General features: G+C 50.4%; 1 protein-coding gene across 1 annotated transcript in view; it reads left to right on the forward strand.

The window, feature by feature from the left end:
- Nucleotides 1-15640, forward strand: part of ADAMTS17 (ADAM metallopeptidase with thrombospondin type 1 motif 17) — a 347079-nt gene extending 331439 nt beyond the window's left edge. The window contains exons 20-22 of the mRNA XM_047086834.1: nt 60-212; nt 14164-14341; nt 15471-15640. Of these exons, the coding sequence (XP_046942790.1) occupies nt 60-212; nt 14164-14341; nt 15471-15640 (501 nt within the window). The remainder of the gene's footprint in view (nt 1-59; nt 213-14163; nt 14342-15470) is intronic.
- Nucleotides 15641-26517: the final 10877 nt, after the last annotated feature.

Raw genomic sequence — 26517 nt, forward strand, 5'->3', positions numbered from 1 at the left:
AGCATTGATGAACTTGAGCTGAATCAGACCAGATTAAACATCCAACCGGTGTCTTGCAGTGCTCTGCCACCTGTGGTAAAGGGACCCAAAAGCGAACTGTGACGTGCACCAACTCGCAAGGAAAATGCGACGCGTCCATGAGGCCGAAAGCAGAGGAGGCGTGCGAGGACTACTCAGGCTGCTACGAGTGGAAAACCGGGGACTGGTCCAAGGTGAGTCCAGCGCGCCTGCGTTTCCACCCTGCAGGAAACTCTAGAAACAGGAGCTCAGATCTCACCACGCGCCTCGATTCAACGAGGCGGTCCCAGTCTACCCAGGCAAGTGCGCTTTCTCTCCAAGCTGTGCACCTGCCGGTGACCCCAGGCTGCGTGCAGTCGGAAGGAAACCGAACGCCCCCCCGAAGCACGAAGCAGGGTGCTCCGGGTGCCAGTTGGCTGTCCTGTGCTGCGTGCTGGCTGTGCCCCAGCATCCTGCGGGGGACTTGGCCGCCGGCCATGGCAAAAGCCTTGTGAACACACAGGAGCCTTGGCTGAGGCAAATGTGGAGGGGGCTCATGGGCAAACAACACTTCCATTCACTTCAGGACCCTTGGGTGAGGGCCTGGATGATGCAGGGGCGGATAGGTATGAGCCTTGGGGGTGGCAGAAAGGAAGAGCCTTCTTCCAGAGCCTGGCCTGCACCCCTGGGGGACAGAGAGGCTTAAATAGCACAGGAATGTAAACCCGATATAAAAACTTCTTTCCTGCTTAGCCCTTCTTTTGCTCATTCACCTGGTATCTGTCAACCTGTTACCTCTAAAGCCTGTTTACCAGGGGCTGAGCTAAGTCATCACATGTAAGCCCCAGCCAGTACACCTTCTAGAGAACATTTTCCCAACACCTGTAGAATTTCTTTTTTTTTTTAAAGTTTGTTTATTTTGAGAGAGACAGCGGGAGTGGGGGAGGGGTGGAGAGAGAGGGAGAGAGAATCCCAAGCGGATTCTCACAAAGCTGGGATGGGATGCAGGGATCCATCTCACAAAGCTGCAAGGTGACCACCTGAGCTGAAACCAGAAGTCGGATGCTCAACCGACTGAGCCACCCAGGTGCCCCAACAGCTATAGAATTTCTAGTGACATTTGCTAATGTCGGATTTTCTAAGAAAATTTCTAATGACAGCCTAGAGTGTGTTTGTGTTTCTTTTTGGTCTTAGCAACCGAAAACTCCCTGTTTGTTTCTCTCGATGCCTCTTCACTCCTGGGTTGCACACTGATGGCCCGAGAGCCTCTGGTGTTTGCATGGCCTGCACAATGTCTTAAACATTTTAGAATTAGTTACTAACATTTAAAAACAGGACAACTCCACCTGAAAGTCTGGATATGGGCCCCTGTCTGGAAATCTGGCAACAGGGCAATGTGGCCTGCGTCCTCACGTGGCCACCACGAACTGGGGCCAAGCAGGCCTGGTACCTTCCCCCAGACCCTGGTCCTCCAGCCTCTCCCCAGGCTCCTCCAGCCACTACGCATTTTGATTTACCTGCCTGGCCCAGGCAGTACCTTTCTTTGGTTTGTGCCTCTGCTTTATGGAAGGAGAGATGCTTTGGCCATTGGAAAGCAAAACTTCCCCAAATCTGGTACCCAAATGGCCACCTTCCCACAAGTCTGAATACAAACTCCTGCAAACCATTGGAGTGCATAAAAGCCAAATTCCTCCGGTTCCAGTTTGCTGTCTGTGCTGAAATGCAGCATCTGGATAACTGCGAATTTGGGGACGACCAAAAACACCTCCTGTTTATTTACGCCCTGATCAGAAAATCTGACCAGAGCAATAGAACCGAGGCCAGTAGGTCCGGTTTCTCCATGAATGTAATAGCGCTTAGTATGGAGTTGCCAGGCTGAGTCTTATTGGAAGAAGTCTCACTTGAACTTTACTTGAAGGCTCTTGCAAAAAAAAAAAAGTGCCATTAGAACCTAGAATCCTGTGAGAAAGACGTCAAGGGGCTGAGTTACAGCTCTGACTCACCACTTAATGTGTCTTAATCTGTCTGGCTCTCAGTCTCTTTATCTCTGAAATGGAGAATCATTAACACTGGCCCTGGCCATTTCGCAGAGACGCTCCGAGCTTTCAAGGTGCTAGTATATGTGACTCAGCACTTGGACATCTCAGCCCGTTTTCCTGCCCCAAACCTATCACCCAGGGCTCACACCATTGTGAGGCACAGTCACCAGGACTAACCCGTTCTGATCTCATCTAACTTTGTCTTATCAGTAGGAGTACCCAGCCTTTTATACAACCGTACCCAAAACCGTCTCATAGCCAAGCATGTCAGACCCAGCTTGACGTAAACAGGCTATCAACAGCTTGGGTTCTAACCAATAAGAAAACATTTGTGGGTGTCCTTATGTCAGAACTGTCAGAAGATGTGGAGGGACAACTACCCAACATAGTAAAATAACATCATCTGGACTCCAAAAGTCCAGGTGTGGATTGGAATAAAGCGGTCATTATACTCAGGGAATTGGAAGGGTCCTAGTGGTCACCACCCTAAGTGCATCCTGTGCTACTGATGGGTGGCTTCCATGGTCACAGATATCCCTGCGCAGGAAGCAGAGGGGAGGAGTGGTCAGTTAGGGCCTGGGCTGTGTGCACCCATCAGGGTCTCAGGGCACCTGGCATCGTTTCCCCTTTGAGGTTTACCTCTGTACCTGTGCCCTGCAGCCAGGGTCATTAGCCCTGGTTCACTGAAGAAGCAATAGATGCTCCAAGACTGAGTGGTGTGCCCACACCCCTCTGGCAGAGTCCAAGCTCCTGAACCCCAGTTCAGAGCTCAATCCAACCAGTGGACACAGAACGAGAAGGGCTGCGGAGTCCCCGTGACGGTGCCTTTGAGCCACAGCATGCCCTACACATGTTCGTTGGCTCTCCAGGGCTTGGCTTTCTCCAGCCGTTATAGCCATCTGGTTTTGAGAACCAGAGGGACACTTTTGTTTCCTGAAGTACCATGAGCTTCCTGGCGCTAGGAGCTGCAGAACACCAGAAAATGAATGTGACTAGTGCCTGAGAAGCTTAGCACGGCACTGCCCCAGATCTAGTAGCTCAGGCTTTCCCTCCTCCGGTGTTCAGGGGCGCTTCCTTGGCTGAGGACGCTGGTATGTGGTCCAGCCAACTCCCACACACAGCCCACCAGGTAGAGCCTTTAGCTGGCCCGCTTCTCTAGTAGCCAGACCATGGCGAATAACACCTCCCAGCTTTCTGGAAAGGAAGGCATTAGAAGGCCATCGTGCCCACTTTTTACCACAGCCAGCTTGATCAGTTATCCCTGATCAAGGAAAGTAAAAACAAGAAAGAATAATGGAACGGAATGATCTCGGCTGCCATCCAGGGCTGGTATCTGCTGGCATCTGATTGGTGTGCACAGAGCCTTTGGGGAGAGTACTCAGCATTTGTGGGTGCCACCGGCCCCCTCCCCAGCACATCTGGCCAGAGCCAGGACCCAGGCGCAGGCTCATACTCCCAAGCTGAAAACTCGTCACGGACACTGAACTGGAAGTCTGTGCATGCATGAACATACTGGGAGCAAGTGTGGTGGGGCAGGAGCTGCACAGAACTCAGCCGTGGGACCCCCACCTTGTTTGCCTCACCACCACTCCCTCCTGTCACCGCCATCCCTGGGTGGGCTGGCATACACAGTTACAGAAATCTGTACAGTTAATAGAAATCTGCCCATGGTTTTTCCCCATTTCTTCTCTGGAGAAGTGGAAAGGATCCCGTGGGGATTCTTGTCCTCTCTCACTGGGTGATCAGGTCAGTGTCGGTGGATTCCACTGGATGGTTCTTACCCTGACATTTTCACTTATTCAGACTAAATGTGCTTTGTGAGTAACATCTTGTCTCTGCTCTGTGGCTTGTGCACTGTCCCCTTGTTGCATGCCTGGGGTGGGTGCATTTTTTTTTAAGTTTATTTTCTTGAGAGAGAGAGAGAGAGAGAGAGAAAACAAGCTCAGGAGGGTCAGAGAGAGAAGAGAGAGAGAGAAAGAGAGAGAGAGAATCCCAAGCAGGCACCGCATTGTGAGCACAGAGCCCAATGCAGGGCTTGAACTCACGAACCGCAAGATCATGAGCAGAAATCAAGAGTTGGACACTTAACTGACTGAGCCACCCAGTCGCCCCAAGGGTCAGTGCACTTTTAAACCCTCTCCGTTGTAACCAGCCTCCAAACCTCCCCACATTCCAGACTTTGAAGGCTTCACACATGTTGCCCCAAAGGAAAGTCAATAGAATTTCAAGGGCCGTCAGGGCATCAGTGTGTCTGGAAGCTTTGACATTTTGCATCCAAGCAGTCTCCTGTTACTTGGCCCCACGGGTGCCGTTGAGAAAGATAAGCCGTCTCCAGGGAGGTGAGGGACCGGCCAGTCCACGGACATTCCACAGGTGCCATCGTGCACTCACTGAAATAAGAAGGACGAGTCACCCCTGAGAAGGGGCTGGCACCCATCCCTTCCTGTAGCTGGGTGAGGGTGCCTGAGAACAACACCCAGAACCTGGGGGAGGCAGGGCCCCTCCCCTTCCCCCAGCCTCAGCAAATGACTGAACCGTAACCGGGGTCCCATATGAGGGACAGGCTTCACATTCCCATCCCTGCTGAGGGCATTATTACTGCTCTGCCATGTTTGAAAAATGGCCTGCAGCTGGCTACCCTCCTGGGATATTAGCTATTTCCAGATCTGTGCAAATCATTGTTTTCACCCGCTAACTGCTGGGTATTCAACCCGGGGGGAGGGAGACGTCACTTAAAATGGGAGAGGAGGAAATCGCATTTCTTTCTAGAATAGCATGACTTTTGATCAAAAGTTGAGATGTTTCAGTTTCAAGACCAGAGGCATTAATCACCGCTGAAATGACGGGATGTTTCTAATTAGAAACAAATTATTCTGGAGGGATCATAATGGATGGTGTTTTTAAAGAAAACCGTTGGCTGTCTGTGTTAAGAGTATGGCTGTTCCCTTTCACTGAAGAGATCAAAGTGACCGTTGACTTCCTGGTGCCCGCGAAGGTCCCATGGAAGGGGGCTGGTCTAACTCCAAGGCCTCAGTCAGGCCCCAGGTGTGCCCCTCACACCCGATCCCCAGACTGATGTGGAAATCACAGCACCTCCCAGGGGCCATAGGAGGTCAAAGGAAGAAATAAGCATGAAGAGGGTGTGAGCTGCAGACCCCCAGGAAGTCTGGGAGAGCCTCTCACTCAGTGGTGGAGGCCTTACTGTGCTCTAGGCAGGGAGATGGGGGTTTCAGCTCCACGGCCTTAGCAATGAACAGACCTTGCATCACGAGAGGGGCTTGTTACGGGAAGTTTTTCAGCCCACACCCCACTTCCAAAGCTTGCACCTGTTTTGGTGGGGTCTGACCCCACTCCCCACTCTGCAAGGCTGGCCTGCCTGCCAAGCTGGGGGCCGGCAGCCAAGACTCTGGGATTCAACCAGCATTTCCTGAGCTCCCGTTCTGTGCCAGAAAACCTGCTCTGGGCCCTGGGGGTATGAGAGTGGATAGTGACCCATCCAAGGTACAGACTGACAGGGAGCCAACTGCAGAAGGCCACCCTGAGTCCCACTGGGCCAGTATGAGCACAGTGCTATGGGACCCAGGCAGCCTCTTCCTGGGAAAACTGTGGATGGGGATGCTGGCAGGGGGTGACACTGCTCCTGTTGGGACCAGTGACAGTGGCCCCTGACATACACCAGTGCTTTAAAATTTACAAAGCACATTCACTCATATTATCTCATTTGACCCCGTCCTCATTTTACAGATGAGAAAACTGACTCAGAGTGGTGATGTGGCTTTTTTCCCCAAAGTCACACAGCTAGAAAATAGCAGGGCTAAGAGTCTGGTCCCTGCCTTCTGGCTCTTAATTCACCTTTCTTCCAGGTGCATAATAACCTCAGAGGCTTAGATTCCTAACCTGAAACGGGTAGGAGATGACCTATGCCTGCAGCTCTAATCGTCATAGGCATATGCTTGGTATAAAGTCAAGTGTCTACCTGCCCTTGTTTTGTTTTGTTTTTAATATTTATTTTTGAGAGAGTGCAAGCGGGGGAGGGCCAGAGAGAGGGGGACAGAGGATCTGAAGCGGGCTCTGCACTGACAGCACAGAGTCCGATGCAGGGCTCAAACTCATGAACCGCGAGATCATGACCTGAGCTGAAGTCAGACACTCAACCGACTGATCCACCCCCCTCCCAAAAAAACAAGTCAAGTATCTCCCTGCTCTCTCTCCACACCACCCCCCATCTAAACCTGTTCTCCAAGGGCTCTGTATCAGTCATTGACATAATGTCAATCCCTTGCCTCTATCTGCGGTCCTACGTGTTGTCTACCCTTATTTGTGAAATAAAAAGTTGAGTCCTTATTAAAAGAAACTTGCACATCAAAGAGGAAGTATGTGAGACATTGGGGATATCGGGGCCCTTCTCTGGGGTGTGTGAAGCCATACCATGCGGGCAGCCAGCACTGTGGGCGAAGAGAGAGATAAGCCAATTCTCTCTCTATTTGACATTACTCTGAGGAGCATAAGCAGCCAATGAAAGGAAGGTCATCAGATCTCAACGCGTTTCAGGCAGGGGCAGAAGGGAGAGAGGACAGAATACCCCCTCAGTGTGGAGCACTTTGCGTGGGTGAACAGAGCCTGCCACTGGGTCGTGGACTTGCAGAGAAAAGTCCAGGACCCATACCTGCTCATGTGAGAGAAATGGGCTTCCTGTAGAGCAGCAGAGTCACCGGAAATTGCCAGGAGAGGTGTCCGCATGAAGTGAGCTGAATAATAGCTGATGCCTCTGACCCCTCCATTCACCTAGTGGTGTCCTTTGTCAAACCAGCTGCCTTGGTGTGGAACAAGGGATCCGAGAGAGGGGGTGACTCCCCCTGCATTGCAGCCTGGGTTTTAACCACTACCTGGACCTAGTCATTGAATCAGAGGAGCTGCTGCCCCTAAGGAACATTTTTGTTTCGACACATGCTATGTCACATGCCCTAAAGTAGGGCAGACGGTCAGGATGACACAGGTCCACACCTCCCACTGGGCTGTGGCCTCCTCTAAACTTGAGCCAGCATCACCCTCTGTCAGCTGGGTCTAGGGGTACCCCCCTATAGGGCATCTGTAAAAGCACTTAGCCCAAGGCCTGGCACAGGGAGGTCACCCGGGAGGTGCTTGTTTCTATCATCATCATCATCATCATCATCATCATCATCATCTCGTTATTTTTGCCATTGTCTTCTGCTGCAGCCACAGATCTCTGGTGGAATCCCATTTCTTCCATGGGCCTATCAAATATGTGTTATCTTAAAGCAGCTCTTTGAATGTGGTTCAGGTCCCATAAAACAGTGTGTGCCCTGACCCGGTGTATGCGCATGGCAACAGCGTGGCTAGGAGGCAGGAGAGGGGTTGCTGCAGCATTTGCTGGGCTCCTGGGCCGGCCTCCTCCAGCAGGGTGGAGCATCTTGTGCACAGTCACTGACGGGCTGGGAGAGGTAAGCTACCGGAGTGATAACAGCCTCTGCCCAAGGACACACAGAGTGGCCAGGCAGAGTCCCCTGTGCTCCAGGCTCACAGAGCACAGTCCAGAGCTCTTGCAGATCCTCAGGAGTCAACTTGGCCTTCTGGCTCCCGGGCTGGCGTGGCCCAGCCAGAATCTGTAGGTCGCCAGGTTGCAAATTCAGAGGCTTGGGGGAAACCCGAAGCTAAGGCTGAGGCTAGAAGGGAAAAACAGTTTGCGAGGGAGTATGAGTTGAAGGGTGTGTGTGTGTGTGTGTGTCTAAGAAAGCATTTCCAGTTTCAAGGCTGGAGCAAAGACAGTGGGGATTTTCATTACTGTTTAAAACCTGCTATTTCAGGTTTCAACAGCTTCCGATGTTTGCATTGCTCAATGCCAAGTCGGGGGAAAATCTGTCAAAAATGCTTTTGAAGAGCTTTTGACATTTCACCAGCCAAGTGCCTCTCAGACACAAAATGGAGTTTTACCTGGAGGGTATTCTCTTCCCCCACCCCCTGCCTCATTCTCTGCCATCCACACCCGCCCCGGGGGCGGGCTGGCCCCTCAGAGACCAGGCTCCGGGAGAACGGGAGAACGTGGGGGCGGTTACACCGTGCGGTGAGGGCTCCCCCTTGCCAGGCCTCCTGCTCACCCCAGAGCCCCGGGGAGGAAGCCAGCCCACCCGCCCCCCGACTCTGTCGGAACCCCGGGCTCATGCAAGCACCAAACATTCCTGCAGCGTTTTCCCCTTCCTGAGGTTTTTACAACCTCCTTTAGCTAATTCTCAAAACACCCCTTTGGGATTCCGTGTTATTTATAGTGGTGATTTTATAGCTGTGAGAAGTGAAGAGAAGGAAGTCCTCACCGAAGTGGAGCATGTCATCAGGGTCGGGCCTCTGTGGGGTGACAGAGACCTGGATCCTCCCCTCCGGGGAGCAGTGTGGTCCTGGAGGAGGCCGGGTGGGGGGCCTGGAGCTGTCACTGGGGAACAGTCACATGGACGCCCTAAGCCTCACATTCGGCCTTTCTGAAAGGCAGTCCTGTGCCCCTTGTGGTGCTGTTCACGCATTTGGTGTGTGTTTATTGTGCACCTACTATGTTCTGAGCACTGCCCTGGCCACAGCCGCTGGTAGTAGAATGATTAACAAGGACTAACGAGAATGACGTTAAGTCCAGGGCCCAGCCCTCAGCGGGCATGCAGAAGGTGGACCTGGCTGCTATTACTGCTATTGTCACCATCATTGTCATCAAGGAAGCAGAGGCGGGAAGCCTTCCACCATGTCCTTGGGTCTGAGGGACCACAGGCCTTCCCACTCTTTTAGGGAATCCTCTTTTTCATAGCCGCACCAGAACTAACACCACAAGCCCATGAGTAAATTCAAGTCGAAGATTTCTCTTTGTTGCCGTGAACCTTTGCTCTCTGTGCACCAGAACTTTTGATTTTGTTATTGCATTTCCAGTGAAACTCCCGCTGCAAGTGTCTTTGACTCCCCATCCTAGCCAGGGGAGGGCCCTGAGATCGGTGGCGGGTCACCAAGCCTAGTCTCTGACGTGCGGCTGCGGCCACTTGCTGGGGAGGGGGCTGCCGCTGCTTCAGGTCGTCTGGCAGGGAGCTTTTCTGCTGGATTCATCCCTGCTCCATTTCTATCTTTGTTTCCCGAGTCTCAGGGAGCCACGTTAAATGTTAACGTAATGAGCGACCTGAAAAAAAAAAAAAAAACCCAACAGTGAAAGAGTGCTTCTAACAAGACCAGATCTGTTTTTTCCCAGATCTGTTTGCTTGGATTTTAAGAGCCTGAAAATGGCTTCACAGCAATGCTTGGGCCAATCCGGTGCAATCTGGAGACACTGTGGTCTCCTCACTGTTTAATTAAAACTGAGACGGGGGGGAGGCAGACAGAGATGGAGTCCATTGTCTGCGCCTGTGTTATCCTGAATGCAGCAAGCTCAAGTTACATACAAGGGGATGCTGTTCAAAGCAACCCTTCAGACCTGTCTGCAATCACATTTGTCTTCAGGGTCAAATCAGCTTCTAATTGTGCTCTCAGAGGTCATCTGGCTGAGCTGCCAGATCAGGGCCAGGAGCCGGGCAAGGGTGGCCCCGCAACACCTGTCTGTGGCGGCCTGGTGCCAGGCAGGGCATGGCCGCCCCACGGAGAGCTAAGCAAGTTGGCCAAGTGACTCAGTGTGTTTTCCTGGGCTTGAGGGACTCCCTGGTCGGCTCTCTCTGTTCTTGTCCAAGCGCTCACTGTTAATAATAATAGCAGCACTTGTTGAGGGCTCGCTCTCTCCCAGACTCCCTGCTGGTCACCCGTCCAAGTGATTCTAATCACTGAAATCATTCTGCAAGGAGAGTTTTATTATCCTCAAGCCACAAATGAAGAAACTGGGGCTCAGATAGGTTAAGTAACTTGCCTGAGATCACACAGCGAGTAAGCAGGGATGGAGTGTGCTGACAGGCCTGTGCTGCCCCTATGGCTCTGTCCCCAGTAAAACCCCAGTCGGGGAGAGTGTGGTTACCCATGGGTGTTCGGCAGGGGTGGGTAGGCTTAGCACCACCCGGACTGAAATGGAAGTTTCTTTACCTGCCACTTGGTTACATGCTTGTCTTCTCACCTGAGGCATTGAAGCAGCCTCTGTGGGGCTGGCTCACACACAATTCAGGTGGATAAGCAAATGCTCTAAGGTTCTCAAAAGTTCTTTTTAATGAGTACAGGACTTTCACAGCCCACCGCTGTGGGAACAGCAGAGTTCCTAGGACTCCAGCTAAAATTTAGCCAAGCCTAATCTGAGAGGCAAATCCCTATGAGGGGCAGGGCCTGCAGGGTCCCTACATGCCCCCACAGCAGCGGAGGGTCGGCCCCCAGCCTGTCACCTGGCCCTGCCCGGCTTCACAGAGGTGCTGGAGAGCCATGAGAACAGACACTTGAGTCTCTATGCGGGATCTTTGGAGAGAATTCCATGATCTCATGGAACAGTTCTTTTCTCCAGACTGGGAAATTAAAGGCCAGTGACCCATACTAGGAAAGATAATGAATAAGAGGTGGACCTGGGCAGTGACCTAGCTTTTCATTTCCTGGCTCCCAGAGAGGCTCCCACCAGTGCAAGCTGTAATTCGTACAGGAAGATGGAATTTGGTCCATGGAATGGGGCAGCTGGGGTCCTGTCCCTCCTCTGCCACTCACTCACTGTGTGACCTTGGACCAGACACCCCCACTGAGCTCAGTGGCCAGCAGCCTCTAGATTGCTGTGGAATGTTCCACCTTATTATGGAACCTTACAAGCGAACCCACAGGATAAGCAAACACACCATCTGCATATGCAGGGGGACATCATGAATGCTCTCCCTGCCCCCACCCAACCTCCTGGCCCCAGAGCATGTGAAACATGACTCAGAACTTTCAGAGGAGGAAATCATCCATCAAGGTCACCCTGAATACCTGAGTTTTACAATGGTCATTGATCATTTTCAGGCAGAGACCTTTGTCAGTTTTGCGCTTGGTGTGAATAGACCCACAGGATTGAGTTCTTGCCCTGATTTTTACGTACATAATAATGACACCTGCAAAAGACATCGAAACACTTCCTGAGGTTCCTGGCCAGGAAGTAACTCACCCCTGGCCGACCGCCTAGCCAGCAGGGCTTTGGGTACCTCGCGGCCAGGGGGTGCCATAGGAGCAAGATAGGCATAGCTTTAGGCACCTTCTCCATTAGGCTGTGCTGTTTCCTGGGGCCCCAACCACCACCAGTCCCACCCTGGGTGGTCCCCCTCTCCAAGGAATATTAAGACACCTAATTCCTAATTCTTCCTTCCGGGTGTGTCTCCTATAGCAGGTGGCTCCAGGGCCCATGGTGCAGGTCAAGATCCGATGAGAAAAAGGACGTTGATGTCACTTGTAGATCAGCCTGCAGATACCTCTTTTCCTCACAAAGGCAGTTGAGTGCCAAATAGTCACAGGAATCTGGTCCCAAGTACATGGTAATCCCATTTTCCCAGGAAGTAGATTTTATTTTATTTTTTTGATTTTACAACCACCTTACATATAAAAAATCTTTAATGGTATAGGTGGGCTAGTCAAATGTCTCCATAAACTATATAATTTATTCAGGTAGTTACACATGCATATTTAAAGGTATATAATAGGGGCGCCTGGGTGGCTCAGTCAGTTGAGTGTCCGTCTGACTTCGGCTCAGGTCATGATCTCGTGGTTCGTGAGTTCCAGCGCCACGTCAGGCTCTGTGCTGACAGCTCAGAGCCTGGAGCCTGCTTCGGATTCTGTGTCTCCCTCTCTGTCTGCCCCTCCACTGCTCACACCCTGTCTTTCTCTGTCTCAAAAGTAAATAAACATTAAAAAAATTTTTTTAACTTATTAGAAATGTTTGCTCATGTTGCAGAGCACTAGAAGAACAAGTTACAATCTAAGGTTTTACGGTATTTGTATATGAATATTCAACTACTTCAGTGTAAGAAGAGAGAGTTCATTCCACTACACAGGCCACTGGGCAGAAGTTCAGGATAAATCAGAGGTTCTCAGCTCTGGGTGCCCCTTCTACCTATATTGATTGATTGTCCTGGGACACCGAGGTTTTTAGAAGCTCACCAGGTAATCCCACGAACAGATCCCAACCTGCTGTCAGCTCCCCGCCCCCCCCCAGAGGCCCCCCAGGTATAAGTCCTGTTGCTATGGCAGCCGTCCTAAGTTCAAGGTCTCCTGTTGGTGGGACCTCCTCATGTGACCTTGTTCCTCCACCTCAGCAGCCCTCAAACTTCCATTGTGCTCCAGTGCCGACCCCCAAGGTCTAGGGTGGGGCCCAGAAGTCTGCATCCATTAATGCACAGTGAATTCTCAAGCCCGCAAGCAGCCCATGCCTAGTGTATCCAGAAGATAGGATGTGAAGCAAGACACAAAGCGGGGGCCCTGGGGCCCGCCTTGCCTGTTGGGGAGCGTGCCTGTTCTGGTTTGAACATGCCAGAACCCACGGGGGGTGTCACTTGTGGTTTTCCCACCTCCTTTGTGATTTGCAAAGACCCCTTCAGAGCACCATTCCTTCTGAGCCTCTTTATCCTTCTAAAGTGAAAACGAAAACAAAAACCCCACATGATTCTGCAGAGGAATTCACCTGGCACACAAAAGCTCTTTGCGGAGCAGACAGTGCCCACGTGGTCACAAGTGGTACCAGCAGTCTCCCATCAAGCCTGTGCCTGGTGACTCCTCGCAGACCCCTGGAGGGAAGGTCCTCCCTCCAGCACAGGCCAAGGTCCGGCCCAAAGGGGAGGAGACAGAGAGGCACACTCTCCCGGACGGCACCTGGCGTCGTCACCGCATGTGGCATTCGGAGGGCAGGCCCCGCTCTCCTTTCTCCACCCCGAGGTGCCGGTATTAACTCCAGCTGGGCTATTGCCCCTGAGGCCTTTGCTTTATTAAAGTTTTGCAGAGTGCTCTCAGAACCCCATAAATCACGGGTTGCGTGGGCGCTAGGGGACACCAGATGGGGAGAAAGTGCATAGGAACCTGGCTCTCTGGCTGGAAGCGACCAGCTTATTGGAGAGACAGTTCCAAGGGCTCCTGGGAGAGCGCGCAAGTGCCCAGGAGTTCGGAGAGCAGGATCAGGGTGGCGGAGCTGAGTCGCTGACAGTCTCCCTGTGGAGCACTTTAAAGGGATGCAAAGAGAGACAGGACTTGGGAAAGTCCTACCGAGTCTGCTCACTGGGAACCTGGGATGTCTGCTGAGCTACGCCAGGCAGGTTTTAGCAAACCCAGGTCTACCAGCAGCCCGGGATTTGGTGTCTGAGTTAAAGCTGTCAGCCACAAACAGTATGAGATTCTGTGACTCTGTGATGCGAAAAAAAGGTTGCACTTCGTTTTCTCCACCTTGATTCTGAGCCCCGACCCTCCAGGCTTGCGGGAAATTTGACTCTGCTCATGCCTGAGCTCCCCTCCACAACCAAGACCAGGCAAAGACCCCAGAGCCTCCCACAGCACAAAGCACTGGGGAAGACCCACTTGGTCATCAGGCCCAGTGCCTCCTGGGTGCCATCAGGCCGCCCTGTCCACTGTCTCAAGGATTTCAAAAGCCCAGTTCTCTGCTGGGAATGGGGGTAGAGAGGGTGGGAAGTGAAATGCAGGCCTCATACATTAATGTTTTAGCAACTGTCTCGCATCTTAGCTCGGGCTGCTGGGGTGAAACTCCATAGACTAGGGGGCTTAAACCACAGACATTTAGTTCTTATGATTCTGGAGGCTGAGAAGTCTAAGGTCAAGGTGCTAGCAGATTTGTTTCTTGGTGAGGGCCCGTGTCCTGGCCGTGTCCTCACACGGTGGAAAGACAGACTCTGGTCTCTCTTCCTCTTTATAAAGACACAGTTCTCATCGTGGAGGCTCTGTCCTCATACCCTCATCTAAACCTAACTACCTCCCAAAAGCCCCACCTTCAAATACGATCCCATTGGGAGTTAGGGATTTGGGGAGACAAAAGACATTCAGTCCGTAACATCTTGAAGCAGGTTTCTGTCAGACACCTGGGATGCAGTGAAGCCCCTTGTCCCGCATTATTTCAAGCCCCTGGGAATGACACCGAGGGGCAGCTGCATTGCAAAGCCATTGTCAAGGACTCCTGGGCGTAGGTTAGGCCCCCAGCTCAGGCTGTCCCTGTGTCTGGCAGTGCTCCTCAACCTGTGGGAAGGGCCTCCAGTCCCGCGTAGTACAGTGCATGCACAAGGTCACCGGCCGCCATGGCAACGAGTGTCCCGCCCTCTCGAAGCCAGCAGCCTACAGACAGTGCCACCAGGAGGTCTGCAATGACAAGATCAACGTGAACACCATCACCTCCCCTCGCCTCGGTGAGTGGCCCCCGGTTTCTGGGGTGGGGAGGTGGGAGTTCTGTAAGCCAGAAAGCCCCCTTTGGGCCCTAGCTGAGCCCTGAAGAGGTCTTTTGTCAGCTCTGTAGAAGGTTAGAGGTTTCAGAGGTGGGATTTCGTTCCTTGTCATGAAAAAGACGTCTGCTAGCAGCAACCTCAAACACAACAACGGCTCAAGCGTCCCGCTTAGTCCCTCTGCCAACAATGAAGAACACGGGAGGGTGGTCTTCAGTTAATGTTTTTGGGCTCCTGTGCACGAGGAGGGCAAAGGGAGGTGCGTTCTTCCAGAAGTGAAGGAGCTGGGGCGACATTCACGAAGCCTCGGTGGCGTTTGCATGGGATGCTCCCCAAGCTAACGCTTGAGAAGAAAACAGAGGTGTTGATAGGGTGGAGTATTTAATTCAGTGGCACAGGAGGGAGAAGAGGAGCATTTAACACTAATCTGGTGATTCCTTTTGACGGTGTCCGCTTTTCCAAATAGAAATCCCTGAGGAATATTTTCCTACCCAGAGCCCTTTTCCCTAACGCTGGAACACAGCCAGAATGAAGAGGGTTTCTAAGTTGCTTCACTGGAGGGTCTTTGAACTTGCAGAGGGACACCCCGGGCTTTTGCATGCACACACCCCCTTGGTATGCTCCAGAGACCTCCCTCAGGCAGGACATTCTCTCTGCAGGATGACCCTGAAGGAGATTCGGGCCACTTGCTTAGGCTACGAGCTTATGCTTTGGTGGCCCTTTGATGTCCACCGCCCCATGCCATTCTGTTTTATGAATGCCAGCAACAATGGTGTCCTTCTCCAAAAAAATAACAGCAAGTGCCACTTAGGTGAGAAGCAGGGTGCACAGTGCCCTGGCCCTGAGGAAGCAGCAGGCAGACCCATGCTCTGCCAAGGGGTCGGGTTAGACACAGGAGCGTGTCCCCTGTCGAAAACAGCGGCGTCCCGTGGCCCCGGCAGGGGGTGTATTCCCTCTGTTCGCGCAAGGCTCCAGTGTGCTTGTCGGTGAGGGCAGCTCCGGAGTGTGTCAGACCACAGGCCGCCCCTGCGCAGGCATCCTGATGTCCCTGGGCCATCCGTAACCCCTGGGCTTTCTGTTTCCACCGTCCCTGTAGCCGCTCTGACCTACAAATGTACGCGGGACCAGTGGACAGTGTACTGCCGGGTCATCCGAGAAAAGAACCTCTGTCAGGACATGCGGTGGTACCAGCGCTGCTGCCAGACGTGCAGGGACTTCTATGCGAACAAGATGCGCCAGCCGCTGCCACCGCCACCAAGCTCATGACACGTGGCCCAAGGGTCCCTCGACGCGCCAGCGCGAGGCCTGAATCCTGATGACATGGCTAGTTGAAAGCCTCCCCACCCAAGAGCGCACCAGTCCTGCGGCCGGGACCCCCCTCCCCCAGAGCACAACGCCGCTCCCCCCACCAGGCTGTCCCGAGAATCCAATCGCATAGAACTTGAGCGTGGACTTGACGTTTGCTGTTAGTGCTTTTGTACTTAATATATTGTTAATGGCCACTGGATGGCTTTCTCCGGTAAGGAAAAAAATAGGCATGAGTCACAAAATTATTGTAATTTCTAAGGTTCTGTGTACCTCAAAGGGAACACCTCTGACAGACAATTGTCAAAAGAAAGAGACGTCACTGAGCGCTTCTGTCCAGCTTTCTTTTGACGTTTGAATTCCCGGTGCTTGATGTGCCGGGGGCAGGGGGACTATCCCCCCAGTGAGACATTCCACGTTCAAACAGGCTTTATTCTGAAAGCCGGCGACACCCCGGAAGGAAGGACAGATGTCAGTGAGCCTCTGCCAATGGCTCCCCCCGAGAGGGCCAGGGTCAGCACTTAGCCTCTCAGCTCATCTCTGAAAACGTATTCTCTAGATCCTAGGCCTTCTCTTGGAAGTCTTGTCCCTGACAGTCTGAATCTGTATCAGCCAAAGACACCAGGGCCACATAGTTTTGCGTAAAAACCTGTGTTGGGGAGAATATTCTGGAAGTGTTTGGGTTTGGGGAGGCATCTAATTTGTATACTCTACTGTCTACCACATAGGGAAACAGAAAAGTCTTTCTTCGAGGTGCTATGAAATGGGACATCTGTTCATTTGGGTGATGGGACTGTTCCCTGGCATAAAGGTGAGCTCAGGACAGCTTTGTCAGGGGTGTGTGGCCCCTCTGCATTCTGGGGGCCTCCACTCTTGTCAGTACTTCATAAAGCTTTGCACCTTAGACATGGCTTCCCATTGATCTTGGCCATCTATCTGAAGTTGATTCTTTTTAGAAGCTCTGCCTCCTTCGCCCTGGCATGGGACTGGTTTCCTCCAGAAGCCCCTCGGCCTGAGGGGCCGGGATCACTGCACAAGCACCGAGCCTTCCCACAGCCCAGACCTTGGGGGACCCATTATTGTCATGCTGTCGGTATTGACCCATCCTCTTAGTAAGACAAAGATGACCCTCAGAAAAGCACGAAGAAGGTCTTTCCCTCCCGCAACCTATCAAAACAGAGGTGTGCCCTGTCTAGAAGTCTGAGGAAATGACAAGAACACAGAAGATGGTAGGACCCTGCCCGCTTTGGGAGCTGGGAGAGAAAGACCCTAGATGCCAGGAGACCTGTTTTGTTCACCAGCTTGGTGGGTGTTTGATGGGTGCTTATGTTCAAGGACTTTACCATGACAAACCCACCTTCTCCCTTATTGCAGACGGGGGAATCTCACTTATGCCAATGTCCCAGGGATCATCTCCAAGTTCTTCCTGATTTATTGGTGCTGTGTTTATGTATCTGCTTTGGTTTTTGATGATGTCACAACTTTAGGGTCCATTAGCTTAAATCAGAAAGAAGACAAAAAGAAAATCTCCTGCCTTCTCAACCCCGTCTTACAGGCTGTTTCAATTTATGATTTCTGATATTCCAGAGATAGAGACGTGGTAGGGATGACAAGAGATTTGTGCGATTCCTCTTGAATCAACGAGAAGTATTTGAGAAGCTTGCTTGGGTGCTCTGATTGAGAGAGTGCCAGGATAGCGCGATCCACCCTGCAGTGTAAACCCCGTCAGTGTTGCAGCACAGCCTATGCAAAACGCTGTCCTCCCCAGCTCGGGCTTGGCCACTGACAGACTCCCCCAAACCCCATTTCTGCAAAACTCTCAAATTCTTGGGGAGCTAGGGTTCCAAAATGGGCTGTGCTTCACCATGTAGTGTCAGAAAGATAGCAGCCTCGGGAGCTGAGGAGCTGAGCCAGGGCGGCCAGCTAAGGAACCCACGGGGCCCGCCCAAGCTGGGCATGTACGTGCCCCTAGGCTAGCACTTTCTCCGATGCCTGTGAATATTCCCCCCGACTGGCTACCTTGACTATATCAACTGGATGCATCTGGCAAGGGCCCCACCCTCTCAAAATGCAAATAATTGATTTGGTTATTATCGAACACCCACTGGTTCCCCCAGAGTCCATGTCTCTCTGACCTCCTTTAGCTCATGCTGGCACTTGCTCTGAAATTCACCAGCCCGCCTTCTGTTCATGGCACAAGCAATGATTGATTTCGGCGAAGCCATGATGGCACTCTTGTTCCACTTTGTACAGAAGACATTGAAACCCTGTGATCACAACAGTGACGTTTCTTTATTTACAATACCCTGTACTGTCACTCAAGTACTGTACCTTTTTGATTGCACAAACGCGTTACTAACGACAGAGTCTTACGACCTTATGGTGCTACTTTTGTGGGTGCAAATGAAGCCCTCTCACTTGACCATGGCTTGACATTATCAGAACACAGGGAAAGATCCTCAGCAGCAATAATCTCATTGCTTTGTTCTCTTTTCTCCATTTCAGAGTCAAATGTATATATTTTCCATTAGTTAACTTACATTACGTACTGTACCCATGGTATTTTTGTTTTACTTTTTGGTGCTGGTTTTGAAAGAAAAAAAAAGAACAGAAGACAAACATTGGACACCACTGTAAATGAAAAATTAATCATTTCATTGGAAGTGAGTTGAACATGTTAATAAAATGTTTTTCCATAACAATTTTAAGCTGTCTGTGGAGTACGAGACAAAAACCAGTCCTCCAGGGCTGACAGAGGGAGGCCTGTCCTTCTGCGAGTGGTCACATAGCTTGCCTGGAACAGCGTCCCGACCACAGCTGTGGACAGGGTCAGAGGTCGCTGGTAAATGCAGTTCTGGCGGGTGGCTGTGTCTCCCTGCGTGAGCACTAACAAATCATTCCATCCCAGGCCTCACCCCTGTGTGGTTGCAAAACCGCGGGTGGGGACATGAGGGTCTGGCAGCTGTGCTGTCAGTCTGTGTCTGATGCAGAACAGCAGCCACCTTGCTCACGGAGACGCCCGTGCACCATGGGGGTGCAGTGACCCCTGCTGCAGGGGACCCCTCAGAGCTCCAGCCCTGGTTGTGTCAGAATAGGCACCTGCTCCCTGCAACCCTGCTTGTCTGTCTTTAGCACCCCCGTCCCCAACCCTGCTGATGGTCCATACAGCTCCCCTCTTCGTGCAGGTGTGAGCAGGGGTTCTGGCCCCACCATCGTCCCAGACTGAGGACACAGCAAGGGTACTACACCACCATAACTGAGATTGCTGCAGTTATTGGGACCCTGTCTTGGCCTGACCGGGAGCAGGGATGTCACCTCTCCTTCTCATGGGAGTAGTTACATGACCTCATGTAACTACTCAAAATTTACACAGGGTCTCATCTCCTCCTGGCATCAAGGAGAAAGAGCTCCCCAGCCAAGAACTTGGAACTCCATTCGACAGACAGCACTTCCTTTTAACATTGGAGCAGCCCCCAGAAATCTCGTGAAATAAAGACTGTTTGTTTAACAGATGACAAACTGTCCACGGCCCCCCAGTTGCCAGAAAAGCTGTTGCTTGTCTTAATTCTCATTAATGATCAGCCATCCACCTCAGGCACCTGTTAGTATCTTCTCCTCCTTTCTCTGAGTTCTGATCTCTCTAGAACTTCTAACAGCCCTGATGGTTTGTGATTTCTCCATAAGCCGCTTAGACTCTGGGGTGGTCCTCAGCCATTTCAATTTCTTGGGTGAAATTGACAAGCGCTCAATCAGCAAGTGTTGAGTGGGTTTCTAGTAGGAACCAAGCACTCCCTGGAACTGATGAGAGCACAAAAGAACAAAAGACCAGCTCAGAAGCCCACAGCCCCATTGAGCCGACAAGCCTGGAGTTCAGAACAACAGAGAATGAGCTAGAGCTGCAGGAACTCCAAGGAGGGAAAGGTCAGGACCTCCTTTGTGGGTTCGTTGATTGACCTCTGGACACGGGCTAGAAGGGTTAGGGTTGGAATTTCCATGAACTCTCCATACCACTGGCACTGCCCCCTGTGCTGCATTAACACTATTCTCAGGTCACCTGACCTTCAGGTATCCCATTGCACAGACGTTTTCACACCTGTCCTCAGCAGCCCTCTCCTTTGGGTCATCCTCTTCTCCCTGTCTATGGACCCACTGTGTCCTGACTTTTCTCCTCCTCCAACTCCTTCCTAGATCTCCTTTCCTGCCAACTCTATGTGATGGAATGCCCCAGGGCTCAGCCCTAACCCCCATCTCTCTATATACTTTATCCCTAGGCTATGTCACCCAGACCTGAGACTTTGACAACCATGCACATTCTGAATCTCCCAAATGAACATCTTTGGCCCTGACCTCTCCCTTGACCTCCATATCTATACACGACCTCTCCATGTGCACAGGCAAGCCCACAGGAAGCTCTGATACTGGGATGGCCTTTCAGAGGTGTGCCAAATCTGAGACTTGGTGGGGATAGCTTACCTCTGGCTCCCGCCATGTGGCTTTAGCTGGGGTGGTTCAAAGGAGGAGAGGCTGGGGTTATCAGAAGGCTCCCATGCTTGCATATCTGACAACCAATGCTGGCTCTAAGAACCTCAGCCAGGACTGTTAGCCAGAACACCTACAAGTGACCTCTCCAAGGGGCTGCTTGGCAGCCCTGAGGCACAATGGCAGGGTTTCAGTGGCAAACACTCTGAGAGAGACCATGGCTCTCCTGACCTCATGTAACTACTCAAAATTTAACAGCATCATGTCCACCATCCTCTAATAGTTGAGAAAGTCACAAAGGCTCATCTAAGTTCAAAGATTCTATGTCTTGCTGGGGGCAACGGCAAGACCCTGGAAGAGCAACCGAGATGAGAATATGTGCAGCCATTTGGGGGAAGAGCCATATACTCCCACATGCAGAATATGCTCACCTTCCCCCCAGTGTTCCATCCCATTTCAACGTCATGTTCAGGCTCAAGGCCCTGGATTTCACCATCTAAGTCAGGTGCAGGTACAGGTAGGCAGCTTCTTGAGCACTATTTCTCTCAATGTAAAGACCATGAAACTCAGAAGGGACATTATCTCCTCCCAACCTCCAACACCCAAGAGAAAAGAGTGGGATGGGCACAGGAGAGCCGATGTAGATACCCTCTGTTTAAAAAGGAGGGGAAGGGGAGGCCCATAGAAACTACTGTCCGTAGCAGTTCTAAAGTCCAGCATGGCACAAGTGGCCTGTTCCATTAGACCCAGCCCTACTGCCTGGGAGTGATTCTCCCAGAATTGCCTCCAGAAGCCAAAGATGCTTGCCATTTGCTGCGATTCATTCCTAATGGTAGGGGAAGCAAATGCAGTCAAGGGCCCTTCCCTCTGCTGAGGACATGCTAACATGCTCCAGACCTCTGGACTCCTAAAAACTTCACTGATCCGGTGTGTCCTTGAATATTCACAGTGCTAATCTCCCACCTGCTAGAGCACAAGTGTCTTTATGAAGGCCTCCAATTTACACGTCTCTGCTCTGATTAACATGACATCGTGGATACAGTGGATCACTGTGGATTCTGTGAAGGGCCTGTATAGTCCAGGCCCTCCGGGGCTATGTTATAACAGAGTGTTAAGGTAGCCCTGGAGACGACAGTACATGATGGCTACTGTTGTCTGTCACACACGAACATGACCTACTCTGGCCTTCCTTTCTGATAGAACTGGAAAAGGATGCATTTCCTAGCTTAAAAGTTGTATACCTTGTATCTTGAAGCTTGTTAATCTGCTCTGGAAAGGATACCACATCTGGCACAGCATACTCATTGGTGACTAATTCTTGGTTAAGACTGTCATGTGACAGGACCAAATCTAAATTTCGCAGGGGCCAGACTGATGACTTTTATGGGGACATGGTGGAATAACCTCCCCCTGCATTCTTTCGGTCTTTAAGCATGATGCTGAAATACACCATTGCAATATTGCTATTGACTCACTTTCTTGCCTGGAGAGAGGGAGGCAGGATCACAGGCTTCCACTTGGCCTTCCCCACTATAATGGTGCCTTATTCCACAGGACGAGGACTAAGTTCATCTACCCCAAGTGCCCATTCAGAGACAGGGGAAATGATCACTGGGTGGTCTTAAGGAACCACTGGGCCCACTATGAATCAAACCTGGACCAGGACTCCATTCATTATCTGAACCTCATCCCCCTTCACTCTAGAATGGGACCATGATAACACTCTGGGTCCCCAGCAGCATTGTCAACTTGGATCCCATGTGCAGCATGTAATTGACTAAGGATTAAATTAATCATCCTCAGCACTCTTACTGCTTTTTGCCAATGCATCAGGGACACTCAGCAATAGCCATTCAATTTCTTCACTTTATCATTTCTATTTCCCTGTGTCTTTCAAATGACTGAGACATTATGCCACTCGTACTGATGTCAGGGGCATGAGGTCCCTTGATCTAGCTGGCAGGAGATGCAACTCCAAAATCCTATTTTAGGGCCTGCTTCCTTAGGATCGCTCCTGGCACCAACTGCCTTAGTTTGCATGTTTGGGAACCAGTATCTGAGGTGGAGATCTGTGGAGGGAGGTTCACGGGGAGGTGCCCTCGGGAACACAACAAAGGTGCGAGCACATCAAGGTTGGTTGGGCACAGAGAGATAGGGAACCCTGACAGTCACAACAGGAGCTCAGCTGGTGCCATAGGGAGTTTTGAAGCTGGAATGGCCCTTCAAAGTTGTCCCACACTAATGCAAGGGGGCGGGCCTGTGTATTTCGCTGCCAGCTGCCCTGGGGAAGGTGTAGTCTTAAGAGTTAGCTCCCTTCTGGGATGCCTGGGTTGCTCAATCGGTTAAGCATCTGACTCTTGATTTCGGCTCAAGTCATGATCTCAGGCTTCATGCTGAGTGTGGACCCTGCTTAAGATCCTCTCTCCCTCTCTCTCTCTCTCTCTCTCTGCCCCTCTTGTGCTCTATCTCTCTAAAAAGTAAATTTAAAAAAACATAAAGAGTTATCTCCCTTCTGCCAAGGGCAAGGCCTGGGGACGTACTCTGCTGTGAGTCAGCCAAGACTGAGGGAGCTGGGAGAATGAGGGCCTCGATTCTGGAGGGAGATTTGTGTAGCACAGCACAACTCCCACTGCACGCCTCAAGCTTAGATCTTACAAAATTAAATTCTCAATTTCCTCCCTCTTATAAACTCCTTCCAGAGGTTTCTTCGTCTCAATGGCACCACTATCCACTAATGAGGTGGTTGGGGGGTGGGCTAAATGGGCAGTGAACATTAGGAGGACACTTGTTGGGATGAGCACTGGGTGTTTTATGTAAGTGATGAATCACTAAATTCTACTAAAACCCAGACTACACTGTATGTTAAGTAACTCATATTTAGATAGATGGATGAGTAGATACATACATACATACATACATGCATAAATACATAGATGATAGATGATAGATTGATAGGTAGATGGTAGATGATAGATAGATGATAGATAAGAAAAAGAAAAGGCAAAAAAGAAAAAAAAAACTTCAAAGTCATCCTTGTTTCCTCAGTTTCCCTTTTTATCCCCAGTCCAGTGCAGCCATAAATACCATTGGTTCTGCCTCCAAATTATGTCTCTAATCTGTCTGCCTTTCCCTCTGACTCTGCCACCACTGTGCACCACGTCACAGACCCCCACCAGGACCCTGCCTCCTGACCATCCCCCTCCCTCCTTTCGGCTCCTTCCAATATGTTCTCCACACCCCAGTCAGAGCAATATCTCCCAAACATAAACCCTGGCATCCTCCCCACTTAAAACCCTTCAATAGCTTCTCGCCTCTGGAGTTTTCTCATCTCACAGCCCTGTGTGATCCTGCCCCTGCTGTCCTCCCTCCCACGTGGTCATTCTCACATATACATCAGCCACACAGCCTCCTTTCTATCATCCCCCACCCTCTTCCCCGCTTTGGGCCTTTGCAGGTCCTATTGCTTGTGTTGCCCCAACCAGCCCAGACCTTCCCGTGGCTGATTACATCCTTCATGACTCTGCTGAAATGTTATTTATTCCTCAGACTTTCCTTGAAGGCCATCTGAAGTGACTTCCCAGTCACGGCAGCCATCTTTATTTCCTCATCATATTCCTCATATTTCCTCATTCCTTGCCATAACCTATCATGACTCCCTTGACCTGATGCACTACCATATAGTCTGTCTTCCCACCTAGAAAGTAAGTGCCACGAGGGCAAAACACCCATGCCCCTCATGTATCATCAGATCCCTAATGCCCAACACATGCAGACACTAAGCGAACATGTTTCCCCTTTGCTAGTCACAATGTATATTGTTTAGATTATTTTTAGAAAAGTTCAGATTGTACCACAAGGTGTTTTACTGGATAATAGAAGTGCACTCTGAATTCAATGACTTTTTTTTTCTTGCATATACCTCAAATGATACAAATATTTGGACAACTAGCTGTAAGTCAATGAAAACAAGATGTTTGCAGTTTTTCAAATTCTCCCCCTTGTCAGCCACCCTTTGCCAACAGAGACAGGTGTTTCCAGATGGTTGCCGTGGTGATCTTGAAGCTGTTTTCTCTCCTTTTCATTTTATCTTTGGAACAGGAGAGTGACAGATTCAGGAGGCAGAGAGTCTGAGGTTTGGTGAGGATCTTTGTAAAGCTTGACGTGGCGCCACCATCTGGTGTTTCTGGAATAAAAGTTTAACCATCAGGCTCATAGAGTTGTCAGGACAGGTCCCCATGCCTGGCAGGATCCAGTGCAACGTGGGTGCTCACTGTGGGGTTTCCTTGACCAGGGACACTTGTTACTCCCCCATGCACTATGACATTGTCATCCCCTTGGTTTTGAAGCCCTTCTCAGAAAAACAACCCCTTTTTGAACCCGAGCAGCGTCAGCATTCCAGGGGATAACTCTCAAAAATGACCAAGAAATTAGGTTTTCCTCCTGGAATTTCTTTTTCTTTTTAATGTTTATTTTTGAGAGAGAGAGAGAACACAAGCAGGGGAGGAGCAGAGAAAGAGGGACAGGGGATCCAAAGCAGGCTCCATGCTGACAGCACAGAGCCCAATGCAGGGCTCGAACCCACGAACTGTGAGATCATGACCTGAGCCAAAGTCTGACACGTAACCGACTGAACCACCCAGGTGGCCCTCCTCCTGGAATTTCTTAGGAGAATGCTAGGGTTTCCCTTGGAAAAGACTATTCAGGTCTGGGGGACTCAATCCTTCTGTAGGAAAAATGTAAATGGCCCAGTAAATCAAAGGGTCCCTTGGTAGACAGACCCTAGTCAGGCCGAAACAAAACTCCTTTCCATCAGAGTGATGAGGATGTGGATCAGGACACTACCAGGGCTGTCCGGGTACCCACCCAGTGACTGACACTTCCATAAAATCCAACACGTAGAAATTATGTGCACAGACACATAGGTTGGCCTAAATGAAGCTCAGGAAAAAGGAGTGTCCCTGCAGTCTCCAACAGGCTCCTCCCTGCTCCTTCCAAAGTCTCTCTCTCCATTCAGAATGTTCTCTTCTCCATGCTTTCCACCTCTTTAGCTTATGTTCTCCTTCGGTTTTATTTATTTATTCCCTCTCTCCCTTCCTCTACCCATCGTTCCTCTTTTCCTTTTCACTTTCTACATTTTTCCCATTCCCAAGTTTCAGATGATTGTCCACTTCTGACTTTGGCCCCATTGTTGATGTAGAAATGTTCACTGAAGGCCCACTAGGGGCAGCGAGCTCCTCCAGGGACTGAGTTTCCACTGAGTCTTTTGATTGCCAAGTACCCTTTACAAATGCACTCTCAAACCACTCACCCAGGATCCTTGCAAACTAGCTGTTCTTTAGAAGTTTCAGAGGTCTCTGGGTGCTCACTTCAAGCTTAATTCTATGTGTGCCAATCGCACGTGCAACAATCCTTCAGCTAATGATACACATCAGCAACTGGCTTTCTGGCCACTGAGGTTAGTTTTAATATGCCAGTGGATGGTTATAAAATAGCAATTCTGGAAGTTCCATCCAAGGATTGCTATGTATTAACACGTTATTAAAACAGTATATTGCAAGGTCAACATACTATTGTAATTGTTGACCTATCAAATATGGAAAAATTTTGAAAATTCAGTGGAAGCCAGATGCTGTTTTATTAAATTGGAATACAGTACAAGGAAGAGAGAGTATTGCAAATGTTCAACAATATTGGTTTGATGTGTTCATGATTTTTTCCAATGTTGTTTTTTATAAAATAATTATATGATATATTCACATATATTATATTATACTTCATTTGTATTCTGTAAGCACCTAGTAGACATACGTGCATAAATACAATGCTTACATGTGAAGTGTGACCACACAGTTGGTTAACTTGAGACAGTCTGTTGTGGCTTATGAAATGGCCCTAGAGCAATTTCAGCAGGATCCCTGTGTCCTCTGGAGCAGTGGCCACATCACTCAGGACAGAGGCTTCCAAGGCAGAAGCAACACCCATCTCAATGTACAGATCATGAAATATAAAATTTATTTATATCATGACTTCTATGCTAAATGACCATTTTACAGTGTAAGTCAATAAACTTTTATGGAGCAGTGTGATAGCTGTAGGGTGGAGGAAAGGATACACAGTCCCCTGTCCTTGGAGAATCATAACAATATGTTGTTGTACCCTTCTGTTGGCAAATAGTGGCTCTGCCCCAGTGTGGAAAAATATTTAAGTCACTTCAAAACTAATAGGGCTGTTGGCTCAGCATTTAGCATAAACAAACCTCTGCCCAAGAAGAAATCAGATTGCTGTCTTTCGGATGGCTGTAATTCAGTGAAGCCAAGTTCTCAAAGTTTGAGTGCCTCCCTTGTAAGCCCCATCAAATA

The sequence above is a fragment of the Lynx rufus genome, unplaced genomic scaffold (genome assembly GCF_022079265.1).
Source record: "Lynx rufus isolate CCGP_SWC_20201006 ecotype Redwood Valley unplaced genomic scaffold, mLynRuf1.p SCAF_21, whole genome shotgun sequence".
NCBI lineage: Eukaryota > Metazoa > Chordata > Mammalia > Carnivora > Felidae > Lynx > Lynx rufus.